Raw genomic sequence first — 27,122 nt, 5'->3', positions numbered from 1 at the left:
GAAAATAGTGTAGATCAATGAAAGTAACATAAGTTAATAAAAACACTATCAATCAATACATATAACAATAAATAATAAGCAATATTAATTAATTTTGACATCATAAATTAAAAAGTTAAATACAAAATGGTGACATAAAATAATGTAATAAATGTAAGTAGTATAGGTCAATAAAAAGAGTATAAATCGATAAAATATGACAAGTTAAAATTTATAATAATAAATAATAAGCAATATTAATTAATTTGGACATCATGATTAAAGGGTTAAATGCGAAACAGTGATATAAAATAATGGTGTAATAAATATACATATATATACGCGAAAAGATATAGCAGTGTTAAATTAATCATTTATGAGATATTGACGCTAAATTGAGAATAAAATAGTCCATTGATTTTAAAATGGAATCGCGCATAATTCTGTATTCGCAAGCTGCCTAAAAGTTGCCTCTTTTTTGCGATGTTGATTAGCTGCCTCAATTTGCATTGTAAATTATATTCATAACATCGAGAGGCTGTCATTGCGAGGGTTAGCAGTTTGACAGTTTGTCCAAAATAAAATAAAATAAAATAATAATATGTTTTAATACTTTAAATTCGATTAATATTTTTGACAGTTATTAGCTGATTTCTGTGTCAAAAAATATTAATCGCGGATAAAGTATATATACATATATTATAACTATATATTATAACATTATTTTATTTACAATACATTATTATAATTAAAATAATAATATATTTTAAGTAATATAATATGTTATAATACTTTATCCGCGATTAATATTATTGACAGAAATCAACTGATAACTATCAAAAATATTAATCGAGTTTAAAGTATTATAACATATTATTTAAAACATAAAAAATTATTTTATTTTATTTTGGACAAACTGTCAAACACACTGCTAACTCTCGCGATGACAGCTGCTCGATGCTATGAATATAATGCAGTAAATGCACAACGCGAATCGAGACAGCCAATTAGTATCACAGAAAAGCGACAAATGTCAATAACATGCCTTTTTTTAGAAAGGGAATCGTATCCCACAAAAAGAAAGTATTATGTCATGGATAAGAATGCCATTCGACAATAGATATATCGTATGTTATATCTATAACGTGACTAGCAGTGCTTTGAGTTGCACCAAGGCAATTAACGAGATATATAACATACAATATTTTCAGTATTAAGTATTTTTAGAAAATGCCTTTAACTCTAATATTATTGAGTTACGTTTAGTTTTAGTTTGTTGTTGAGACATCTTATTAAATTATAAACGTGTAAAGTAATTTAATTTTCTACTTAAACGGGTGTATATCTACGAAATTCTTGAATAAAACAATTTTTGCATAAAAATTACAATATACAGTCTTTGCGTTACTCTTGAACTTTTTCATTGCTACGGAGAGAAGATGTAATTTACTTGCTTTGTGTTCTGCTACTAATTTATAATTATATAAAATGTAACTATATAGATGTCTCCTCAATATAAAGTAGTAATTGTTGAAAATAACATTATATACAAAACAATTTATATATAATTCTAAAAAATTCGTACAACTCGATGTTTTAGACATCGCAATATTTACTACCTTTTCATTGTGCAATTAAATTCATCTGAGAAAAGCTCGTAAATGTAAGTCGTTGTAAATATAAGTTCTGCAAATGCTATTTTTCAGAATTGCACAAATTTGCTAATCCTGTGCTAGCTCATCGTTTAACATATGTTTCACATTCTGTTTTTTTAGGATCTTCTGTCGATTCATCTATATTATTCTTAGCTTGACGAATCCTTTTAATTTTCTTTTTAATCGCCATTGCACCTGTTTATATAATAGCATATTATCGAAACTATAATTCAATTCAGATTTCAAATCAGAAAGAATAATGAACATACTTACAAACTAGGGTTTGCCATAATTCAACTTTCTTTGCTCTATTATTATTAAATTTTCTCAAAGACTCTTTATGCCTTTTATGAATGCCTGCTAATTCAATTGCTTCTTGCGTTGGTGGTGGAAATAGGCAAATTTCGAGCCAATGCGTAGCTTTTGCATGTCCAATAAGTCTTAGCCATACCTAATCACATATTTAAATTAACATATATGTAGCTCTTAACTTAAGATGATATATAAGATATTCTTACCGAATCTAGGCATTCTGCTGCAAACCAAAGCCAACCAGGCTCTATCCTTGTATATTCAACTTCTCCTGACCAAAGCATATATGTAGGCACATAATACAAGTATAAATACATCCTGTAAATAGACATATAATTAGTTTTGCTGTTATACAATAAATTAATACTATAGAAATATTATATAACATATACTGACCAAGTTAGGCAGTGAAACAAAAATAACAGCTTGCAAATTGATCTTCCAATAGTTTGAAAAAATAGTTTGGAAATGCATAACAGGATCCGACAAGCATTAACTATCCCAATGTCAATAGTTTTATATATTAGAAAAGTACTTGTAACTGTACACCACCTATAACTGTAAAATAAACAAATATATATATAGATTGATGGATAAAATCATACAAATATGTATAATATTAATAATACAATAAAAGCAATTGTGTGAATTTTCAATATGATAATATAATTAGAAGTCAAAATAAGTTTCTAGATTCACTAAAAAAAGTCTTCAGAATGATTAGTAAGCAGAAGAAAAAATGAAAATAAGAGAGAGAATATACAAAGAAATAAATAATCGAAACAATATATCATGTCTCAAGAGGATAGTGATTATAACTGAAAGATTTACTTTTGCTGATATGGATTCAAGATGACAGATGCAAAGAGCAAGTTTGCACAACCCTTCATCCAAGCACCACAGCACAATATATCGATTCCTGCTTGATGAAAGTAAAAGCTCTTGTGTAATGCAAGCCCCAATTCCTGATATGTTATTCCCAGCTTGTGGGGTGCAAAGTTCAAGATTTGCGTAGCCGATGACTGCATGTAATATACACTACCGAAACAGAATCCATAGTTCCACGCTGCCTTGATTAGCCTGCTTCGTTGTATCAGTGGAAAGCGCATACGCCTGAATAGGGACTGTTAACAAAAATAAATATCAAATATACACATATCTTTAATAAAAGATTTTCATACGATACGATATTAATATATGAAACTCACATTAAGACACTTCTCGTACAGCAGATACAGCATCACCCAGAATAGAATAAGATATCCCACGAGCACATCGGTGTCTCGTATCTTTGTGTCGTTCGGATAACGCGAGCCTATAGCTTGCTTGTTCCATAAATTCGGTAAGAAAGGCAGAAAATTCGTTGGATCGAGCAGAGAATATAGGCCAACGGCCCAATTACTTGCCGCTTGTTCATACATATTTTACATACTTTTTATTGTCTGACAATATAACAATATTGTCAAATATGTGTCACGAGACACTAGGTATATAATTAGAATAAGAATACTTAAAATTTATGTTTTACTTCTCTTCTTATTATACATTTCTCTTATATATTTAAATATAAATATGTATGCACGTGTTTGTATATATATGACCTAGTATAACCATATGACAACTGGGACTGTGAACTGTGAACAGCTGACATTTTCCTTCTCGCAATTTTCGAGAGGTCGCGAGTTTTCGATCTTTAAACAGACTGCGGATTTTTCAAAAACTACTGAAATGAAGAGATCTATACGAAAAGATAAGTTGTAATCTTTTTTAAGCGAAATAAATATGTATTTCCAGTATTAATCAGTAGAACTATCGTTAAGTTTACTTGTTCATTTCTATTAAACTTTTACTCCGCCAAATTTATTTCCATTGACGAGTATATATTTGGGTACAAGATAGCAAACAATAGCGTGGAAATAATTAATTTATTACGATTATAAAATTATATTAGTGTATAAGTGCGCATATGTTTTACAAGTATCTCAAAAAAAGATTCAAATTATACACAATTGCGGTTTAATACTATATCTCATAGAGTCTGTATTTCTCTATACTGACAAAATTAATTATGTTTCATTAAAATTTAGCACTTCTAGCAACATTATTATGTCTATAGCAATATAAAGTATATAGCTCGTACAATCTAATTCTAGTTCAAGTATGAAAACTAAATAAGGATATTAAAATGATAGACGCATATGTATCTTCATATATTATATATATAGATAATCAATGAACGCTGTTTGATAAAATTGTACTTTATTTGATCAATCTTTTTCTAATTGTTTCACCATAGTGCAAGAAAGTGCAGAATATTATATGTAATACAATATTTAATATAGTCGGATCCCTCTATTCTGGAAGAGCTATTCCTTTTTAGATTTTTCTTCTTTGCTACGTGTTCACTATATGTTTATCACACGTGTGACTATAATTTATATACAATTTTCTTTTCAAGCGCATTTTCAAAAATCGAAATTAAAGATTCAAAATAGATGAGAAAAATCGATCTCGATGATTCCAGAATAAGCAGGTTTGATCCTCCTATAAAAATTGCGATTGTTCACATTCGCATTAAATAAATTCAATTACAAAGAACTCCCTTTTCGGAACATTACTTATCTCATAATACATTAAATGAAATTACAAAGGAAAAATAGAATTCCGCAATATTAAATAAATTAAAAAGCGGTTCTTTTCTACATACATTTCTTAGAATCAATGAGAATAGTAACTACATTTTATTTTGCAAAGCCATATACAATTGTAAAAATCAATTAATTATATTCCGAGTTCATGTATTAATATGCATTCTTTTCTTGCGTAATTATACCAAGTATCGACTATTCCTTATTTAGAAAGATCTAATTAACATCGCCAATCTTAATCAATTGTAATAACAATCTCGATTCCACGCGAAGAATGGATCATTACTGCAATACGGCGTTTGTATTCTAATGATTACATTATTACGATTCACGTATTGATATTGCGATCACATCAGTAATCATTTACGCAAGTTCAGGGATTCTCAAGTATTCAATTTTATGCAATTTAGTACATTTAATGTATCAACGAATATTATCCTCTCGCTATTAAGCTACTAAGTGTAAATATATATATTTTTAATAAGATTGTTTTTATATTCTTTAATTTTTTTAATTTAAGACGATATGTAACATTAAATAGTAAGAAACGATACGATGATGATGTGCGCGACTATTTGAGAATCCTTGATCTAGGTACTGTATCTTAGAAGAATCATAAAAAGTATACAATTCGCGATACATGGAATGAATATAAAATCATAATAAATAAACCGCTTATATACGCAGCGAGTCAATTGCATAATCATAATTTCAATATTTCGAAAGCTTGTCTTTAAACGATTCTCCTTTACTCGACAAGGCAAAAGAAATTCATTGACGCCTCGAGAAAAAATTTTAAGTCGTACATGGCGCAATACACTGGTTCAAGTTGACCGTCTAGCCAAGATTATTTCTATTGGACGTTTAAAATTTTCATAATGTTGCACAGATCACGAATACAACAAAATATAAATTTTAGGTATGGCACCATATAACTATAATTTATATTCTTTCCTACGCATTCTTATATGTATATGTATGTACATAAAATATATACAAAAAGAACATGAAAGTGATACTTTGCGCCACTTTGGTTTAAGGATAAAGATTTTCAACACAAATTATGAATATCAAACAGAATATATTAATATCCAGTATATTAAACGTAGAAAAATGTACCCTCTTAAGAATTAATCATTTTATTAAAATGATATATAGTGTGTGTGTCATTGTGATATTTCAGCAAATAATTTTTTTTTTATAGGAAAAGCAAAATATATTTTTCTATTTTTTTCTTCTTCTTTTGCCTTTTTCTATTAACATTCAGTTAAGAAACCCTTAGCATATTATGTATATATATATATATAAATCCGATACACAAAATCTATACAACTGTACAGTCGAAAATTATAATAATATCGACGCGTCAGAAAAACATCTATATGTATATCGGTTTTATATATATTTTTAAATCAAAGGTATGAATTCCTAAAATTCGGAATTCTTTCGGTTTAGAAATGTGTATCAATCGATATATCGGTGTTTTTTTTATCATTTCTTACAACTCTTATCGGATACTTAGCGAGTTACATTCACAACTCGCACAACTTAAGTTAAACAATATCTTTTATTAACTTTACTCGTAGAAATAAATAATCATATCACTACGTATATATTTACAAGTTAATGTCGATCGCCGCGGTATCAGATACAATTTGATAATATCGACAATTCACTCACAAAATAAAAAACAAAAAAGAAAATCCAAACAAGAAACAGTAAGGAAAAGAGATATTTGATGGAACTGATACAACAACTTCCAGTTAGATGCAGATTACAAGATTCATAGTTTGTACAATCTTACTTAGCTGCAACCTCCAAAATGCATTCGTTCTCTTTTGAAGTAGTATTTACAATAATTCAGAGGTAATTCGGTAATTCGACTATAGACCATTGGTCATGACTTATATTACAATAAATTTCGTTTTTCTTTTTCATAAAGTAACATCTAATAATAATATATACCACTTCTCAATGTGTTTCAACGTTTCTCTTTCTGCAATTTACAAGTAGCTTTTAAAAGTGTCCAAATTTCTAATAATACTTCTATATTTTATATATTCTCGATCATGTTGAGATATCCTTAAAGCTTGTTTCAACGTAGGATCTGTCTATATATAATTTCCAAATCAATGGAAAATTATGTGATAAACATAAACCATTAAATTAATTATATCCATTAAAGTCATTAAACCAATAAATCATATGTATCAAACATATCCTAGAAATTATCTTTTAAATATATCTATAATGTATAGAATATGTTATTGATTAATATACATATTCTAGATATTTTGTATATTATTATTTTCGTATAGAAAATCTATATTTTTTTATAAATTAAATTTTCTTAATTTTGAAAGCAAAATAAAGCAATCGATTTAAATTAACATTAATGTTTTTTAATACAAAGAATAAATATTATTGTCAATCTATATATTTTGAAGGAAAATTGTACGAGAAATTGCAATCTAGGATGCAGAGTAAGAGTGATTTAAACTAAGTAATTGCACCTTCTTTCAGTGTGATATTTCTGTTTTATATTCATCTTTGTTATATCGTTTAACCAACGTATACACCAAACCCTGTGTTTAAAATTGCAGTATGCTCCATGTGCGGCAGAATAAAGAAAGAATAGCTTAAATTGCTATACATAGCCATATTATATTCACCTGATATCTTTATGTTTACTTTTGTTCAATTGGTTTCTCTGTCGCGTGTGAAAACCGCAAAATTAGAACAGAACTAGACGCTCTTGTCTCTTCATGATATCATAAAATAAGTATCTTATCTCGCGGTATCAATTTTGTTTAGAAAATGATAACTTATTCGCGTTCAACTCTACATAACCGGCGAAAATTTATTGTCTCAATTTACATTATTGAAGAATATAACTTATTTCCATCTAAAGCACATGAACAGCATACTTTTACCCGCAATGAGTTACATAATCGAATAACGGATTGATTTTACAATATTCTTTGCAGGCGGGAAAAATCAGAGGAAGTTTTGCAACCCGCGTAATCGGCCTTTGTGAGACTCCGCTGGAGTTTTATAAAATCAAGCGAAGTCGCGGAAGTGTCCACGAGGTTGACGACGAGGAGGAGGCGAGGTCGCGACGGTATCTGCTCGTAATGCCAATTGACGCGATGACGATCGACGCGCAGATAATGGCGAATCAGACTTGCCCGCCCACGTCGGCCTGATATCGTAGCGTCAGGTATTCGGCCGCCTCCGTCATGCGGCCGATGCTGCGATGAAGGCCGCGCAGATGACGTTTAAAGTTCTGGGCGGCGATGCTCGCCAGATCGGCGCACTCCTCGCCCTCCAGTCCGCTATCGATCTCGATGCCGACCTCGGAGTCCGAGTCCGAGGTGGACGCGATCGAGGACGCGCTCTGGACGCTCTGCATCGAGGTGGTGCTTGGGCAACGCACGTGGCCTAGTCTGGCGCTGGTTACAGACGCCGGATAGTGATGCAGGTCGACGGATGGGCTGCCAATCGGATGATTCTTGATCAACAGCTGATCGTCCGCCTCGGTGCCTCTGGGTTCCTGAGACCAAAGCAGCTCGATCTTCATCTGATTGATGATATTGTAGAGGCGGTACAGATCAGTATTGGCCAGAGTGTCTTGGACCGTGTAGCCGCGCTTGCCCTTCATGCAGATCGTGTCACCGGCATCGCCCACCGATAAATCCAGCAGACGACTGGGCACCAGGATGGTGTCCTCCATCTCGCTCACGGTGCGTACGAATTTTTCCATGCTGTTCAGGATGCTGGCATTGCTGAATTCCGGCTCGTCGTGCCGGGCGATCCTCCGCAGACTTCTACAATAAAAAATTAGTCTTTAATACGATGCACTTGAGATACATGATATCTTAATTTTATGTGAGTAAAAAATTACATTTTAATGCTCTGTATAGTAAAAATAGATTAATTGATGAAGGAACGTTACATAGTTAAATAACAATCTTAAAATAACATACTCTTAAGATTCTTAAAACGAATGCATTTCGTAATTATAGTTTAATATTAGCATTCAAATCATAATTTATTTTAAGTCTTTTGGTTTTTATGGTTGAAAGGATCGTCTGAAGGAATTTCTTCACAGTCGCGATGTTTTAATTATGACTGACATTGAGACTGTCTCGTTGAGATTAAGATTAAGGTAGAATATTCTAGTAGTAAGTGAATAGACTGATCTTTGCTCGACAGCTGGAGAAACATATATTCAATAGTCAAAACATATATTACACGATATTATTCGAGCGAATACACCGCGCGACTTGCTTCAGCGTTTTGCTGCGGAAAATCGAAGATTTCTAAATGATTGATTTGTATGCACTTCACAATCGTGGCGTAATGAATGAGTATGATGCAATGTCATTAAAGCAATATAATGTCGCAGAAGCATGTGACACTTTAAGGAATATTCAGCCTTCGTCAATTTCCATACAACTTCGTAGTAATCGTCAGAAAATACTAATACTTCTTTGTCAATAATTATACCGATTATTTATGATGTTCTAAATTATTCATCCGGTTACATTTTAAATTTATTATATATAATAACTTATTGAGTGTGTATATATATATATATACACGTAGAGACATACATGTCATTAATATCATAATTAAATAATGATATTATATATTTCAGTTTCTAGATATAAATTATATATAAATTAAGATTTTGAAGTTTTAGGAATGTTACAAAGATATGAACAAATAATAGAACCTTATTTTTCAGTTGATTTTCAGTGATATTTATTTTCTCGCAAATTGAAATTGACGTTTAATTAGAGAAAATAATATTCCAGAATTTTTTCTTCAGATTTTCTCGCAATAATAGAACATATTCGAGAGGAATCGCGCGGTATTACAGATATTGTATATAATTAATACTAATCTTGACATATATTACGATTGATAGTATTAAATTCAACCAACCAATGTTTATAATCAAATATGATTATTGATTCGGATTATTATTTAATCACGCTTATTTCGATGAAGAGAATTTTGTCTATTCATGTGTGTTTCAAATTTTCAATTAGTCATGCAAATAAATTCGTAAAGATAAATGGTAAAGTTTACATAGTCATGAATAACTCTATTGTAAAAGATAGTAATTATTTTGCACAAATAAACAATTTCTGATTTTGTCAAAAATTTATTTAAATTATAAAATCTTTTTCCAGTTAATAAAACTTATATTAGAAAAAATAAAAACTTTTAGTGGATTTATTGATATTATTGTAAACAATAATAATATTATCCGCGTTATTATTGATTCATAAACAAAAATTAAGAACAGCGAATTTTTTTGGCTTCATTAATCCTCATTTTTATGTATTATACATATTGATTAAACAATTTTCATAAAATAAATACGACGAAAAACTTCTCTTGCTAGCGATAAAAATGTGATTCTATATTATAATTGGAAATTTACAATAAAGTCCAAGTCCACACATGCTCGTCCACGCATGAATAATTCAATCGTGCGCACGCACTCTTGGCCGAATTAATCAAACTTTGTTTATATTAATCGACATACCTGCATAATAAGTATGTGCACGAAATGGAAATTTTCTTATAAATGCATCGACAGGGCAAATTATAAGAAACTATACGCGCTACGTAAAGATTCTAACGAGGGAAATATTGTATATGCGGCGTCGACGATCAATTCTGCTTTCGCTTTCTTAGCTAGCACAGAGTATAAACAACAGAATTTAAAACATTATTTTATTACGGTCAATTTGCAAACGTATTTTGCATTGTCGTCGTTCAGGCTCTTCCTGCTCGAATTGCAAATTCGACTCTTATACCGCGAGCGCATATAAGCAAACAACATTATTTGAATATTCTCTGTCAAATAATGCAATATATCATTATGCAGAATGTTTTATTTATAACGCGACGATAGTTCTTTATCCCTCTCTACGACACTTAACGTACGTATGTGTGCCTTTAACAATCTTTAAGCGAAAAAGAGCTCATCGGAGAAAATAACGGCTAGTTCTAGCGTTAAATCGATCCTCGACTGATTAAGGACGCGCGCCCAACGAAATTAAGCGAGGTGTCTCAGGTGACGCGCTAAAAATAATCGCCGTGTACTGTTCTACTTATATAACTATAGGTCTATTCTGTCCTACTTGTATATATTGCAGATCTGGTCCAGTACTCGGTACCCTCAAAATCAACGATCTTTCCCGTGTTCTTGTTGACGGAGAAATCAGAACACGCGTCGTCGATCTTTAAGCTCTCTGACACTTGAAACTCGGAATCGGTAAATTCTCGACAGATGCAATTTTCGATATTACATGAAAATATATATTTTATAATACCGTACCATACATTGACAAAGAGTCGATGGTTCTCGTCATTCACAAACAAACACATATGCAAGAGTCATTTTCGTCCATTTTACCATTATATGAGATCTCAATTGACTGAGATTATAATTAAATAAATTATATTAGAAATTTTGTGAAATATTGTCATTTGAAAAGTTTTTCTCAATAACGTGAATTTTATTATTTACTTATTTTATTTCTATAAGAAAATGTCTAATGTCTCTATATACTCCATTGACAATTAAGTGTTGCTTGAAGGCCCTTGCACAATGCTAGGCGATAGCGATAGGAATAGCGATAGCGATAGAATAGTATCTAACCTCTGTTCCTATTGGTAAATATTTTTTATTCCACCAGAACAGAGAATAGATATTTTTCTATCGTTATCGCTATTCCTATCGCTATCGCTTAGCATTGTGCAAGGTTTAAGTATTATTTTTCTCAAGAAATTCCTTATATGATATAATCATGTAAAATAAGTGTGTTTATTATACGATATACATAATTTGAAATTTAAGAGTAAATTTGATTAATTATTAAAAAAAATGCAACGACATCAAATTACTAAAAAAAAGTTTGGTGTAGTTTCTAATTTCAATCTCTTGTTCGAATAGAATTTATGTTTTCCTTGCGTTTATTACATAATTTTATTATAATTTGAATAAGGATTTATCGCGTTAAATATGTCTAATCAATTGTGTGAATTATGTTATCAATTAATTTTTTTTAATTAAATCGTTTCTTAAATAGAGTTTGTGTGAAACGGAGACTACCTTTGAATCATCTTCCCTTGAGAAAATGATAGTACAAGTTTCTCAAATGCGCATTATCAATTATTATTGTATACAAATCAACTGCAGTTTAAATTCAAAAATTACATGAAATAAAAGACTGTTCCAATATATAGGAGCCATTTTAATCAAAATCCCGATTACGTGTAGAACATCCGAGAGCAACGCGCGAAGAAATGTCTGTGCCACTTTTTCGAGAAGATTGTCTACTCGAGATACCGTTGCGAGGTATCTGTTCTTTTTTACACGGTGTCTTCTTTAGGGAAACGAGAGGAACATGCTCAAAGTAAGCCATCGCCCAAGGCATCGAAGACGCTAAATTCCGCGGCTGAAATCGTAAACGCTCTAACCGCAGCCTCGGGGGGGCTTCGAAGAGAGTATGTAGTGCTTCTCGTCAATTCTCCCCCAACAATAAGATCTGCGCATTATACAACGAGAGATTGAAATTTCCACGATTCGAAATGATTTTTTATTTTTTATGAAACGCGCGCCTATCGCTACATAACGTCACATATATCGGCCTATCTCATTATATTTACGAGGAAAATTGTTACGGAACCAAGTTGAGCGGTTTCGCAACGAGCATTGCATAACTAACGAACACGGGGTCGGGATCGAAGACGACGAAGCGGAAGAAAGAGACGGTGTACACAGGGAATGTTGAAGCAATCCCATTGCCGATAATCGTTGCGCGATGATAATGAGCTATCCGATGGCTCTTAATATACGTACCGCTTAGAATGCAACATCCTGTGTCTCAACGCGATGAACGTATTTCGGGACGATCGAGAGTCGCTAAGTCGCCTATATAATCGGCAGGTTCCACTTTACCTCTCTGACGAGTCCACCGAACTGACTTGACCGATGCCGACGACGTTAAGAAGGTAAAGACCGGCGATAGTCGCTGATGAATATTCGTGCGCGGCTTCGCATTTGCCATGCAAAGCTCTCTTTACGCTCTGACCCCGCGATGGGAACGCGTATTATATGATAATGGTGAGACTGATCGTCTCCTCCATTATTCTGGTATCCCGTCATCTCTCTCTTTCATCGCCACCTTTGATCGGTTGTCGAAAAGCCAGCGTTAAAAGGCTACACGCGATTCGACCGATTCTCCTCACTTCACGCCTCTCAATGTCTCTTTTTCTCGAGCGAAGGTAAATAAAAACCACCTAACTCAATTTCCGCGTTAACTCTGACGTCAATTGGCATATGTGCAATCTTAATGACCGGTTATCATCGTCATCGACCGGTTTTTTTTGTTCAGGTGCTAGATAAAATGATCGAGTTTAACGATTAAAACTCGTACGTTTGAACATTGAACATTCGAATGTTCGAGTAACGTTAGGAATGTCGGTGCGAATAAAAAAGTATATACTGATATATTATTAAATGCTGAAAATGAGAGGAGGAAAAATGTGGAGAATAAAAAACAAATATATCGGTTACGTCAAACATCAAAGAATACGACACTCCACGAAAGTACATATCCCATTTCCTGATAATTTCGTCTTAACTATGAGTACACATAAGTGTAGGACATACGTTATTGCTTTTACCACGAATACGATATTTTATTTGCAATTTGACGCCAACTCGCTAATGTGTGTGTGTGTGTGGCGCACGATAGAAAACAATTTCAAGTAAAATTATTCTAGAGACTTCGGACTTGACGCGGTTCATATCAACATAACATTGATATTCAATGAAGAGTCAACAGTTTAGCGACGAGATTATTCGTTAATACATTGAATATCTTCGATGGAAGTCTAAACCGTAAATCATATCTATAAAAGAATATATATATATCTATATACACCGAAGCACACAATCGTCGTTTTGTTTGTTCAATTTTATGTGAAAAGAAAACAAACTTCAATGACACTGCGTGTCAAAAATTGACAAATTCTAAAGAATTGTTTAACTTTGCAAAGTCGATCGATAATTTGGATTTTTCATGTGTGTCGCAGATAAACATGAGTCGGCAAAAGATGCAATGTAACTATTCCTTTGTAAGCCATAGTCCGCTTTCTGAGTTACTATTGGCACCGGTAAACTTTCTAAGACGATTGACGTACGTAACACACTACGCACCTCTATCATTCGCCACTCTCTTTCTCTCACGGTGTGAAGCATGAAAGAAATGCAACCCTTTACATCACAATTGAAGGGTATTGAGAAGGAAGAGGCGTGTTGAATTTCTTTAGCGAAACGCGAAATCTTATCTTATCTATGTGTGCAATTACTGATCGAACATTTATAAACTAATTAATATATTAATACATATAAATAAATTAATTTTCAAGTAATAAATATTAGATCAGATTAGTGTCTTTGTGATAATTCAGAATAAAATTAATAACTCTTAATTAATAATAAAATTAATTAATTCTTGTGCAATAAATATACCGTGAAATTATTAATCATGCAAATTTAAAATAATTTTTAATGGTATATTCTGTTCGTTAAAAGAAATTTCAAAAAATTGTACTAATTTAATTGATATTTGAATATTTTTATATAATTTCTATATACCTCTTATATGTTATATATATCATACATACTATGGCCCACATTCTGAATCTTCTTTTATCGATAAAAGCACTTTTAAGCATATAGTTTCTGTTACAGAAACTGTATGGTTAAAAGCGCTTTTATCGATAAAAGAATATCCAGAATATGGGTCTGTGTGTTTCCAAATTTATTACATCTGAAAAATATTCTACTTGATTCGACCTAATATTTTTGAAAATGTTTATTTCAAAATTCACGATTTCTTTCTTATGTAAAAACTCAGTGTGCGTAAGTTTGATATTTTTATCTATCCGATGTTTTTCCCACTTACATACTTGTTTTAATATTTATTTTTATCCGCCGATATATAGCTATTATGCATTAAATAAATAATAATAATAATCGGAGACCCAATTTTAATATACGTGCAATCGCAGCATTTTTTTAAGTCAACATTATGATACCCAGAATTCGTACGTTTAAAATCACGTAATGAGTACATCGTGAACTGTGTTTATTGAAATCACACGTAATAATCAAAAACGCAGCATATTGTAGAAATTATCTCATTTAACATCTGTTTATATTGTCGATAACACATGGACCGTGCAAAAATGTATCAATATTATGAAATTTTATATATACATATATAAAAAAAGTCAAATCTCTATGATGCATATCTACATACTGATTGTATTACACCGGTTTATATTCTTTTCGAAAAGTTTATATATCGAAAATTTCTTTAAACATATATATTTTGTGCGAAACTAGCTTTAAAATAAAAAAAATCCCAAAATGTAGGAAAATATAATAAAATGCTATCAAAGACATGATTTATATGTAAACAAAAGATGAAAAAATAAATAAATAAAATTGAAATTATATATATATATATATATATATCACACACATAAATCATATATATACGTTCAGAATTTAACTATTATATACATTTTATTCAAGATTCAACTTTGTAATAGATATTGGATATGATTTCCGCGTGTTTTTGCAAGACTCTGATTATCGTTGCTACCATCTTACCGGAAAATTATATTGCTCGAGCAACAAAAGTACGGAAATATCGTCGATCACTTTCGCTAAGCGTCAGAAAGTGAGATTTTCTCTGACGTGCATTTCATCGAAAGAATTAAAATTTGTTCGTGTCATAGACCTGCCGCTAGTGACTTGATTGAGATATATATACAGTTTAGAATATATTTAATTATTTAAAATTTTTCATGAGTATGCCATTCAACAGCATATATATATATATATATATATATATCATACGCATGTTTAATCTATTGAAAATTTATAATAATTGAAACACTTTAGCTAATAACATGCGCGGTCTTCGTCCTTGTTTAAAAAAAGTTTTCCATTTCTTGAAATAAATTTTAATTTTTTTCTTAATGCTATACATAATTAGTCACACAAATTTGTCAACTTAAATGTAGTTTTTGTGCTAAAAATATATTCTTATTCATTTTTTCCCTTAAGTTTTCAAATATCAAAGCAAGTTATCAAAGCAAACAGTATTAAATTCGTTTCTAAATAATATGAAATGATATAATTATTAATCTTTAATACTTTTGAAATTTTTGGTACGATTTTACTGGTATCAAAATATGTGATTTCTTTGATAACAACTGTTTACGATACACAGCAAGCTTAACACCCAGAATTAATCAACGTTGAAAAAGGGATAAGCATGTAATTTAAGGGGCTTTATATATCATATTCAGACTTTATATATCTTATATATCTTTTTTAAAAAAGAGAGAAAGAACTTTTATATATGTTTTTCAAGAATAAAAATACACTGTTGAGTTATTGTGTATTATATTTAGAAAAAATTAATATTTTGCCTAGTCTGCCAATAGTGAATATTAAATGAAGGAATTCGGGAGAATACAGACAACATACATATTCGCAGTTTCTCAGAAAATTGATCACCGTATACATGTCATCTCAATCGCAGGTGTTAAAAATTCTCGATTACCTTGCTTGAAGGTCATTACATGGACTTTATCCACGAAAATTATCTAACTTCGTTTTTTATTTCCGCAAATCGCTCAAAAAATTTATCGTGTCTTACATCATCGTTCAACAATGACTTTCGAATATTCTTTACTGTGTCTTTGCAATCCGTGATTAAAAAAGTAATTATCAACTTCTAGACAAACATTAATTATTGCCTTAAGAAAGATTTTTGGCGAAAATAAAAAATAAAAAAATTGTAATATATTTTTTATCAACATTAAAAAAATGATTTTTTAAATTAAAAATTTTGTATATTTAATTTTTTAATTTCTTTTTAAAATCTTATACGGTTTACACCTTTTTTCTATATCGCTGCTATGTCCGACTTTGGTGAAATTGCATAAGAGTAATATAAATGTGAGTTAAAATAACGCATATAATTTGATTAACAGAAAGAAAGAGATGTATAATAAAGCGTGACGCACTGCGTAAACCATGTACTCATGCGTAGCATAAAGAGATAAAACACCATGCAAAACGTGTCATATTTTGAATAAGTAAATACATCGAAGCGTTTTACGTGCAAACTTAGTGCACGTACACTTAAAAAAAAAAAAATGCTCCAGCTTTACATTAAACATATCGAATCACATTGCGTAAAAGCGTCTCTATATATATATGTTTACATATAAATATCTGATGCATATATAATGTAAATTATATATTTTATATATATATATATATAATTATATATTTTCATATACTATTTTTTTTTTTTTTTTTTTTAACTTTGTTTTTATATGTGACGCACGAGATGCGTGTGTACAAATTAAAAATATAGCGGTTGTCACTCAAAAATATAAGTCTAATAGTAAGCATGTCAAAGCGTTTTAAACAGACTGATAACTCAATTTAATCATATTTATTTTTATATATAAATCGATATTTATATTTATCAATTCAGGGATTTTGTATACAATCTTTTGATAAGATTAATAACACACATATACGTGTGTTATTATAGACTATTTTATTATTGTTCAAATAAAAAAAAGCACACGCCATTAATCTCATCATTCTCGAATAATAATAATAAAACGTATTGGCACATTCGCTATATGTCTATGTCATCATTCGGCATTTATCTTCAAGTGACATCCATTGTACTTTTAACATAATCCATCCATATTGCGTGAACTCATCTCACGCAATGTGCAGATAAACGAAATAAATAAATAAATATACGAAAATAAAATACGAGATTGGTTGATTTACAATTACATAACAATATGGTTATGTAAGCATACTATTAACGTGTGATCTCTGATGCAACCAATCTATTTTTTTAATACAATTAGTTTTTTTCGAAACGTAAAAAATATCGTATAAGGAAATTTTAATGCTATCTTACGCGAATTAACGCGTTACAAGCATTGAAAATTTAAATGCGTGCATATATTTAAATCGGGCTACAAACAATTGTTTTTATCTACGAATAATGATCTGTTACAACTGTGACAATATTAAATGCAAAGTATAATTCGTGCAACAATTCAACAAAATTTTGCTAAAGTTTAAATGTATATAATTGTAAGCTGTAAGTCTTGATATTTATGGTTTTATTTCTTCATATTTCAAGATTGGTTTATCGGCAGTAAAAATTTGCAATAAAAATCGAAGAGACGCGATTTCTTCTATTCTTTTTTTTTTTCACAACATTATCTCGTAAAAATATTTCTCTCACTATCGTGTCTTACAATTAGCTTTACAATAGATATTATTGATCTCATATAGCTATATTCTCTTATCATTTTATATTTAATTTAATATAAAATGTGCCTCTAAAAATTAAAATTTTTAACGGATGATTAAAAATAAACGTGAATAGATTTACAAAGCTACATTTTGCATAATGTAAAAGAAGAATAGAAAATCAGTTTCGATCCGAACAAAATGCCTTTCGAAATGAATAGTCACGAGTCACGAGTAAATCTCACGCGATGACGTCGTTATCGTTCACTATCGACCTATTGCAAGTATAAAAGTTATCGCTGTTACAACCTGTCGCAATTTAGTATAAGAACTTTTATTACAATATTTCAATAAAGATTTGCTATCACAATAAAAAAGAGATGTATAAATATTGATGGAAAAAAATTGCAATATATAATAATGGAAAAATTAGAAATATTAATTATACCGACTTGAGTAAATTCGTTTTTGTCAAATTAATTTTTTAACAATTGTGTATTAATTAAAAGATTGGATAAATTATTTATATAGACATGATTTCAGTGAGACTTATGATATAAAAATTATGTGAAAACATCGATTACCAATAAATAGCATAAATGCAAGTGTAAAATTCGTTTTGTAATCTGTCGCATGTATGAGAACTTATTATAAAAAAGATATATATATATATATATATATATATATATAAATATCGACGCGAAAAAATTATAATGGGAAAAACGATAAATATTAATTGACTTGAGTAAATGTATTGCTTTTATCGAATTAATTTTTTAATAACTCCGTATTAATTAAATAATGGATAATAGTTCATGAATGATTTCAGTGAGATGTCTAAAAACATGTGCAAAAAACGATAAATAAATTGCATAAATTTATGTCGATCGATTAATATAAATTTATATTGAGCTAGTCTATAATTATTTCTAGTGCAATTTTGCAAAAAATTATATAGCTTTTCGTACAAAATGTCTGTTATGTAGCATTATTGTACCAGTAAACGTGAATTGTAGTGATGATTGTATGAAAAGATCGCGTATTTTTAGCGCGGATCGAGATGGAAATATGGCACAATGTAATATGATTATATTATATGTATTGTAATATGATTCGATAGTTTTATCCGGAAGAACCGACATTACTTTATACATGTCATTCTTCTTTTCGGAGGCCAAGATTAATCATTCAACGAACTTTTACTATTAAAAAGATCGTGCGTATCCTTCGTGAATATATTAATACATTCGAAAGTTTTCGAATAAACAACTTTAAAAAAAATGCGGACATTAAAAAAAACATTCTACACTGTCTTTTCGACTATAGTAGTTTCCGGAGAGGTCATCCAACTACTTAACAAATTTTATTCGCATTTCTACATATTTTTACGCAAGGTCAGTAACCTTGGATTTCAATGTCAAAAATGATGCCATATAGACAGGTATGGTAATGATATTAGCAATATTATCGACACTTTCAAACACGTGAGTTAGATTATGTTATATAGCGAAATCAATTGCTAAAACGTTTGTTCATATAATGTCAATTTTTATAGAGCAAAAACGTAATTTTTGCAATAATGTTCGCGTATTTCGAAAGAATAAGCTTAGAAGTGGGGACTAAGTAAGAAATGTCGTAAAGCATCTATTTACTTAATTACTTTTTGCAGCGGTTCTCGAACGGTTATTGTATTATAATAATATATAGGTATACATAATATATGAATAATTTTATTTAATGTGCACATTTATCTCTTGCTCATTATAAGTAATATAGTAAAGTGCAATTTTATTATAACAGACAATAACAGATATATGTGCAAAAATAGTTCAAGTTACATTGAAGTATGAATAAATAATAGAGTATATGTAATTTCCGGTATCTTTTAGTTAATCATTAAATTTTTATGACATACATTAAAAAGAAACTTATAATCTTGATAATGCGGGAAGTCCCGAATAATGCAAAAAACTTATTCAAGGTCTTATTCATTTTTTAAAATTATAATAAGAATATATAAATATGGAGTATGTATGGAGTAAAAAGAACTTATATAAATTTTTTTTACTTTATTCTTATATTAACTGTCATTTGTTATAAAACTGTTATTGTTATCTATATATAATTTTGATTAGATTCGCGTTATCATACTCTATTGATAAAATAAAACAGTCTGTCTATATACAGGACAATTTAAAGAATGTAATATATATATATACCTACAACAAGAAAGAAAATGATCTATGTTTTAAAATATAATCTACGAAATGATAGAATAAATTATTTTCGTATATAGTCTCGTTTTAGAGAAAATCAAATAGAATAATATTAAAAATAATCTGTGTTCTTTTTAAGCTTTGATTTAAGATAAAGTTTGATCACTCAAACTTTTATCTTATACATAATAATTTATTATCAAATTCGCATCTCACAATCAGCATAGACTATCAACATCTAAATAAACGAGTTTATTCCGCTAAAAAAATATGGTTTAAAATATTTGAAAAAAGAACTATGTGCAAAATATATCAGAATTATTTTTCTCTTTAACAAATTCCTTTTTTTATATAATATATCTTTTTACTTCACACTTCTTATATTATATAGAGTGCGTAAGTATAAAAAAGTTTATAAAAACAGCTACAGAAACATCCTAGATTTTTGCGTACATTTATGATTCATTTATGATTCAGATTATTCAGGGATACGAAAAAAAATGAAAAGTTCTAATCTATATGTGCTTCTTGCACAATTACACGCTTCACTGGCAAGCGTTCCAAACAAACTATCGCGTTTTTCTCAGGACGGTGAACTTGTCGTCGGGATAACCTTTTGACACCCATGATAAATTGCCACTTAAAAGTAATTAGTCGTGACTACAATTTTTACGATAGACATGCTACGCTCACGTGATAGGCACGCATCGATCAAGCGACTTGAAAGTGGTGTTCAATCAATGATGATATCAGCCACGCTAATAATCAATGAGAGATCAAGTGGCGGTACGTTTCATTTAATTATCATTGATCCCCGCAATAAATCATCGATCTTCACGACATTTCTCAAGTGTAGTCTTGTTATATTTCGCGATTTTGTTGTGTTTGCATTTCGCTCGCGGATGATACGGAAACGTACCGCAATAATTATGAAATACTGAATAGTCACGCGTTAAAGTTATCAAATGTTTCACATAAACTTGTTTTATTTATTTTTCCTTGGTTATCATAAAATTGAAAAAAATATCATTTTCCGTTTGATCAAGACTTTTTTTGAATGGATAGATAAGGAACTCATTTCTGAGAGAGAGAGAGAAGCAAAGTGTGTAATATATAACTTATTTTTACCCGCCAGTTTTAATAAATATTTAAAATGCGATTACGAGAACTTATGTATTATTCAAAAATTAGATAAATGCAAATATAAAAAATAAATATAAACCCTGACATTGCTTATACATACTTATATACGGTTTTTTATCTATACTAATTACTTTTTTATCTATACGAAATATTCACTTCAATTTACATGTAGTCTTGATTTTTATTCAAGTTTAATTTATTTTCTTGGTAAAACACGACAAAGTTCATGTTTTATGTAAGTTTATATGTAATATTTACTGTGTTTGAAGAGAAACAAAAATATGACGCAATTTATATTTTTCAGGACATCGAAAATATTTTATAAGCGTGAAAATATAAAAAGCAAACTTTATAGAGAATATAGGCATAAAATAACACAAGAAAAACAGCAGATTTTATTTGCTACAATATTTACTACAGTATTATGCATAAGAGGATGCAAATTTTTTTTTTTTCGATAATTTATACTTATCGTAATGTGAGCAAAGTCGGTTCAGCAATAAATTTAGTCATAAAACTTGCTGTTTTTTTGTCATGATACATGTACATTAATTGCTCTTAAAAAAAAACTCAGAAGGTTAGCCGAGAAAAGTCCGTTAAAACACAGGAAAAGTTTTTATATTGAATAAACACTAACAATAAGATTATTGATAAACTATAAGATAATTGAATGCTTCTCTTTCTCAAAACAATTCTTGCGGAAATATTCTCTCCGAAAGTGACTCCTTAAAATTATACATATGTATATAAATATTATACATATAATTCTATATATATTTGAAAAAATTCTTCACATATAATTCTATATTTGAAAATCGATTATATTGTGTTTTTCTTTTGATTACTACACATCCGCTTACTTAAATTTTCTTGCGCTTCTTGAAATTACGATAAAAAATGATGAAATTTATTATATCAAAGCATTTTTATCATCATTGAAATTGGACTACAAGTGTTACGACAAATGTACGAGAGTGACATTACATGCGGAGGAGTTATGATATATTACGACATCGGCATTTCAAATTCGTTGAAACAAATGCGATTGTTTGACCTTTTCAAAGCTGACAGCCGCGGCGCAAAAATTTCGCATAATAAAATCTTTTTTCTTCGTTAGTGACAGAAATACTTTCTATATAATGAAAAAAATAAATAAAAATAATATTCCGTTGACGTATTAAAAATTGAAAGATTAATCTCTGCACGTAGATTTCTTAATTACCCCATCCTCCTATCAATTTAATCTTAAGTAAAATGCAAATGTCTGACGCAAATGTATGACGCAAATAAAAAGAAACAATCTCTAAAAAAAGGATATCTCTTATTCGTTATATCAAAAGAAAGAAGTGTTGTTTTTCATGATATGCCAAAAATTGATGAGGACAACTTTCAAGATCGGTATGATCAGAATGATGCAAAATTAAACATGTAATCTCGAGACGCGAAATTAAACATGCACACAGAAATATGAGACGCACATTAATATTTCACGATATTTCAGAATCTACTTCTATCTGAGATGAGTATTTGATTAATAAATACTATTCTTTTCGTAGACTTCCAAAAAAAAACCACGTTTTACATACTTTAGTCTAGATATTTCTAGAGAAACTTGGAAACAATTGCGACTTGTATAGTTACAAAAATAAGATCTTCGTGTATTGCAATTTTAGAGAGAGTCATATATGAAATCTTATTTGCAATTGTTATTTGTAATATGCAACAAAGAGATTCTGTTAAATTACTTGGAACATCTTGATTAAGAAAAAACCAAAATCTTTAGTGCTAATTATATGTATCAATATAATCAAATCTAATTGGTAAAAAAAAAGTCGCTAGTTATTCGACTTGCATATGTCCTGCTAGACTCAACAGCATTATGGTTTCAGTATTATTAGGCCCTGCGCACAATAGGAAAAATATTAGGAATAAATATTAAATATTAGGAATAAAAATTATTTTAAAATAGTAAAATCGGAAAAACTCTAATATAAAAATACAAATTCGAGTATAAAGGACTAGTAAGGGCTAATAAACTATAAGAGTCCTTTATACCCGAATTTGTATTTTTATATTAGAGTTTTTCCGATTTTATTATTTTAAATTAATTCTTATTCCTAATATTTAATATTTATTCCTAATATTTTTCCTATTGTGCGCGCAGGGCCTTAGAAGAATATTTCGCAGCGGTGGCCAAGTCGCGGCAATGGTGTCACGGGTAAAGTCACAGACGTCGTAATGCCAGACTTTCTACAGACGATGACCAAGACCGAAAGGCGGGACGTGCTTCGCATAAAATTGCGCCGCGAATCTTTCCAAATTCACTTCTCCGAGTGCTACTTTGCGGATCAATGCACATATGATTGCCCCCTTCGTTAGAATCGTGTCAGTTTCCAATTTCTTTTAAACAACCGCAGTTCTATTCATGATCAATAGATTTACAAAATAGTAAAGTTACGAAATACACAAATATAATCCCAAGTAGCAAAAAAATATATACAAAATGTTTAAAATTCATTTTCAAAGATATTTAAAAAAAATGTTACAATAATTGGTTAAGTCCCTTTTTATTCATTAAAAAAAGAAACGTTTATTTTCACGTTAATGTAATATAAATATTAATTTAACGTTTATATATTAAATATTTAATGTTTTATTAATAAAATATTAATAAAATAAATATTTAATAAACGTTAAATAAATATTTATATTACATTGACGTTACAATAAATGTTTTTTTAATGAATAAAAAGGGATTCAACTAATTATTTTAACATTTTTAAAATATCTTTGAAAATGAGTTTTAAACGTTTGTTATACATTCTTTTGCTACTTGGGATGAGTAAATTAGTTTTATAATTAATATTTTCACCTAACACACATTTTCTCAATATTATTTTATTATTTGCTTTAATCATTTTATTCGCTCTTGTATGTAACAAATATATTTTTAAATACTAAAATATTTTTTTTAGTTAATAAGTGTGTAGTCCAAAAAAATAGAAATATCAATCTGTTGAACAAGAATTTGCTTTAAATGAGCTGAATCATCAGGATAATAAAATAACGCGATAAAAGTATAAAAATCATCTCATATAAAATTAATAAAAGATCTTTTGATTGTAATATCTCTAATAATAATCATCTTGTAGCATTTTTTTGCGTATAAATCAAAGTCACGAATTCTGTGATCGCACAAGATCGATTGGATTTGAAGAAAAAATCGATAAAAGCTAAATAATGTATTCTCAATCGCGTTATTACAGCTTATTTTTAGCACAAAAAATTATGATAAATTGTTTTTACCATAAAAAATTATGATAATTTCTTTTATGCTTATTATTAAGAATAATATTTATATATATTTTTTAAATAGAAGGTCTCTTGTGAAATAAGAATTCAATCTATTTGTTAACTCGTTACAAAAAGAAGAGGTTGTAAAAATACTGCTGTTCTCACTATTGCAAATATAATACTTTTAAAGATAAATACAAAAATATCGATTTTAGTAAACATAACTCATGTATATGTGCAGATAATAATACGATCACGCTATGTTAAGGAAAACCAATTATACTTAAGTTTAATCTGGTTTTATATTGCTTTTCAAAAAAAAAAAAAAACTAGACTGTATTCATTTATTTCGTATACACACTCGGCATTGTTATATTTATAATTTTAGTAATGTCGCATTTATCGACTGTTTTTTAAATCTTATGTTAAATTTATCGCAAAAAAAGATTCAAACTCTGCAAGTCTGAGCCATAGATATCATAGCTATCTATACACGATGTGTTCAACCCGGAAACGCTATAAACCGGAACCTGGAGAAGGCATTAATGACACCGAATATAATTACCAAAGTTACGTAGGTATGTGTTTAACGTTTCTCAGCGTGTGTATTCACTCAAATTACTGCATATCTTTATCATTGCATTTTGCAATATCAGTATGGCTTGTACAAATTGCAAAACTAATTATTTGAAAAGAGATCGTGAACATAAATAAATATACGCCTTTTTCTTTAAGAGATCATTTAATTTTTTAATAAGGAAAATATTATATTAATATTTTTTCATCAATTTCGTTTTCTCGAAAATTCCGATTATTATATCACGCAACATAAACATTCCGCTGGTTATAAGGAGACAAATGATATATCTCGAGAGAAGCATTGCGTAAAACGAGAGCACATTCTCCGTTGAACTAGAAAGCATAATGTCACTCTTTTATACGAATAATATAAATGTCAATATTTATTTAAAAATGGAGCGCATCCCCTAATGACACAAGAGTCGCGTTCCGTTGATTGTCGAATGACAAGGCGACTTATTTATATATAGATTGTTATGTATGAAAAAGTCTCGTTAAACCCACCATACATTCCGGGTATTGTGTTGCAACGATCAAACACGATTTCATTAGCTCACTCGTCCATATTGCACAAAAGTTGACCAATCGCTCGCGCGGTCAATCGTACAAAGGAATAAAAAAGTTATTATATTCGAGGCTATGTGTAAAACACACATCTGCTATTGCAAAATATTCTGCAAATATTTTCACCGTAAATATACACGGCACGTGAATTTGTCGGATTTGCCATTTTTCAAACGTGACAAGACAGAGATGAAACGTTAGAAATCAAACATACGAAGGACACATACGAAGAATATATCCGTTGTATATATGTGTATACATATTAAAATAACGAATTAGGGAAAGAAACATATCATACCTGGCAGGATCGGCGTTCGACATATCCCCGTAATTCATTCTCTGTCGATGTTGAAGACTTCTCGATCCTTGGCCGATGTAACTCGCGAGTGCACACGCACCTGTATAGCTGCGCTCTCACTGAGAGAAAGAAAGGAAAACGCCGACGTGGGAAGAGAGACGGCAGATCGTAAGACCGAGGGAGACGACGGATAGATCGTGCGAGACTCGCCGCTCTTTTATATCTTCGCGCGAGAGATGCACGCTGCGGAATGCGAGATGGATGGATCGAACGATGCGGCGTCGTACGATACGTTACGACGAAATTAAGACGACGAAGTTGAGAGCGGGGTGGAGTACGCTTATACGGAGCATCGCGGAGCGGAAACTGGCAAAGATTGTAGCGGCGCGTATCTCTCTCTCTCTCTCTCTCTCTCTCTCTCTCCCTCTCGCGCGCACCCCTTATAACCCCTTCTCTTTTGCACTAGGCGCGTCCGCCGAACTTCGACCGCCGCGGTCACGAATTCTTATCGCCCACCACGTGTGTTGACGCGTTAATAAGCGCGGATGCGGGTGGGATGGGCGATGCTGCGATGCACAGAGAAATGCACTTGCACACCGGGCCGAGATGTATCACGCAAACGGACAATGACGACGAGAAGAGATGGGACGAGCGGCACCGCGCCGCTCCGCTCCGCGCTACACCAGCTGGTCGTATCCCTCCCCCACCAACGCGCCCTCGTCGGACCACAATCCGCGAACGTGATTGGCTATCGCGGACCACGCGAGCTCCTCGTTTCCTCTCTGTCGGCTCATCGAGAGACCCTGCCTTCTCTCTCTTCCTATTCCGCGTTAGTTGATTCATCTCACATGTATACGCACGCACACACTATTCGCGATCACACCATCGGAAAGTAGATTTGCGTTGCACCGGCAAAAGATGATATATATATGTATGTATAATTGATATATCAAGAGTAATATAATCTTTCTCTCTCAAATCGAATGCAAAGACGATCCATATATAGATTTTACGAAATATATATATATA

The 27,122-nt window shown here is 30.6% G+C and overlaps 2 protein-coding genes across 3 annotated transcripts; both read right to left on the bottom strand.

Moving 5' to 3' along the window:
- Positions 1 to 145: 145 nt before the first annotated feature.
- On the bottom strand, positions 146 to 4,490 carry LOC145935792 (uncharacterized). The gene is made up of 6 exons (XM_083037401.1): positions 3,155 to 4,490; positions 2,778 to 3,070; positions 2,343 to 2,504; positions 2,153 to 2,264; positions 1,908 to 2,085; positions 146 to 1,829 (listed from the first exon to the last, which is right to left on the bottom strand). Exons 1-6 carry the CDS (start codon positions 3,365 to 3,367, stop codon positions 1,717 to 1,719), a joined length of 1,071 nt encoding a protein of 356 aa, XP_082893527.1. The 5' UTR covers positions 3,368 to 4,490; the 3' UTR covers positions 146 to 1,716.
- A 178-nt stretch (positions 4,491 to 4,668) lies between these two features.
- LOC145935793 (uncharacterized) lies at positions 4,669 to 26,766 on the bottom strand. 2 transcript variants are annotated; one of them, XM_083037402.1, is made up of 2 exons: positions 26,094 to 26,766; positions 4,669 to 8,421 (listed from the first exon to the last, which is right to left on the bottom strand). In XM_083037402.1, exons 1-2 carry the CDS (start codon positions 26,129 to 26,131, stop codon positions 7,773 to 7,775), a joined length of 687 nt encoding a protein of 228 aa, XP_082893528.1. In that variant the 5' UTR covers positions 26,132 to 26,766; the 3' UTR covers positions 4,669 to 7,772. The 2 variants fall into 2 exon arrangements, with proteins under 2 accessions (XP_082893528.1, XP_082893529.1); XM_083037403.1 differs by lacking the exon at positions 26,094 to 26,766 and adding an exon at positions 12,480 to 12,883.
- Positions 26,767 to 27,122: the final 356 nt, after the last annotated feature.

This window comes from Prenolepis imparis, unplaced genomic scaffold (assembly GCF_030444845.1).
Source record: "Prenolepis imparis isolate NDT839.2.m4 unplaced genomic scaffold, iyPreImpa1.0 SCAF_5, whole genome shotgun sequence".
NCBI classification, from domain to species: domain Eukaryota; kingdom Metazoa; phylum Arthropoda; class Insecta; order Hymenoptera; family Formicidae; genus Prenolepis; species Prenolepis imparis.
The sequence above is the reverse complement of the archived record's forward strand: the minus strand, read 5'-3'. Positions and strand labels throughout refer to the sequence as shown.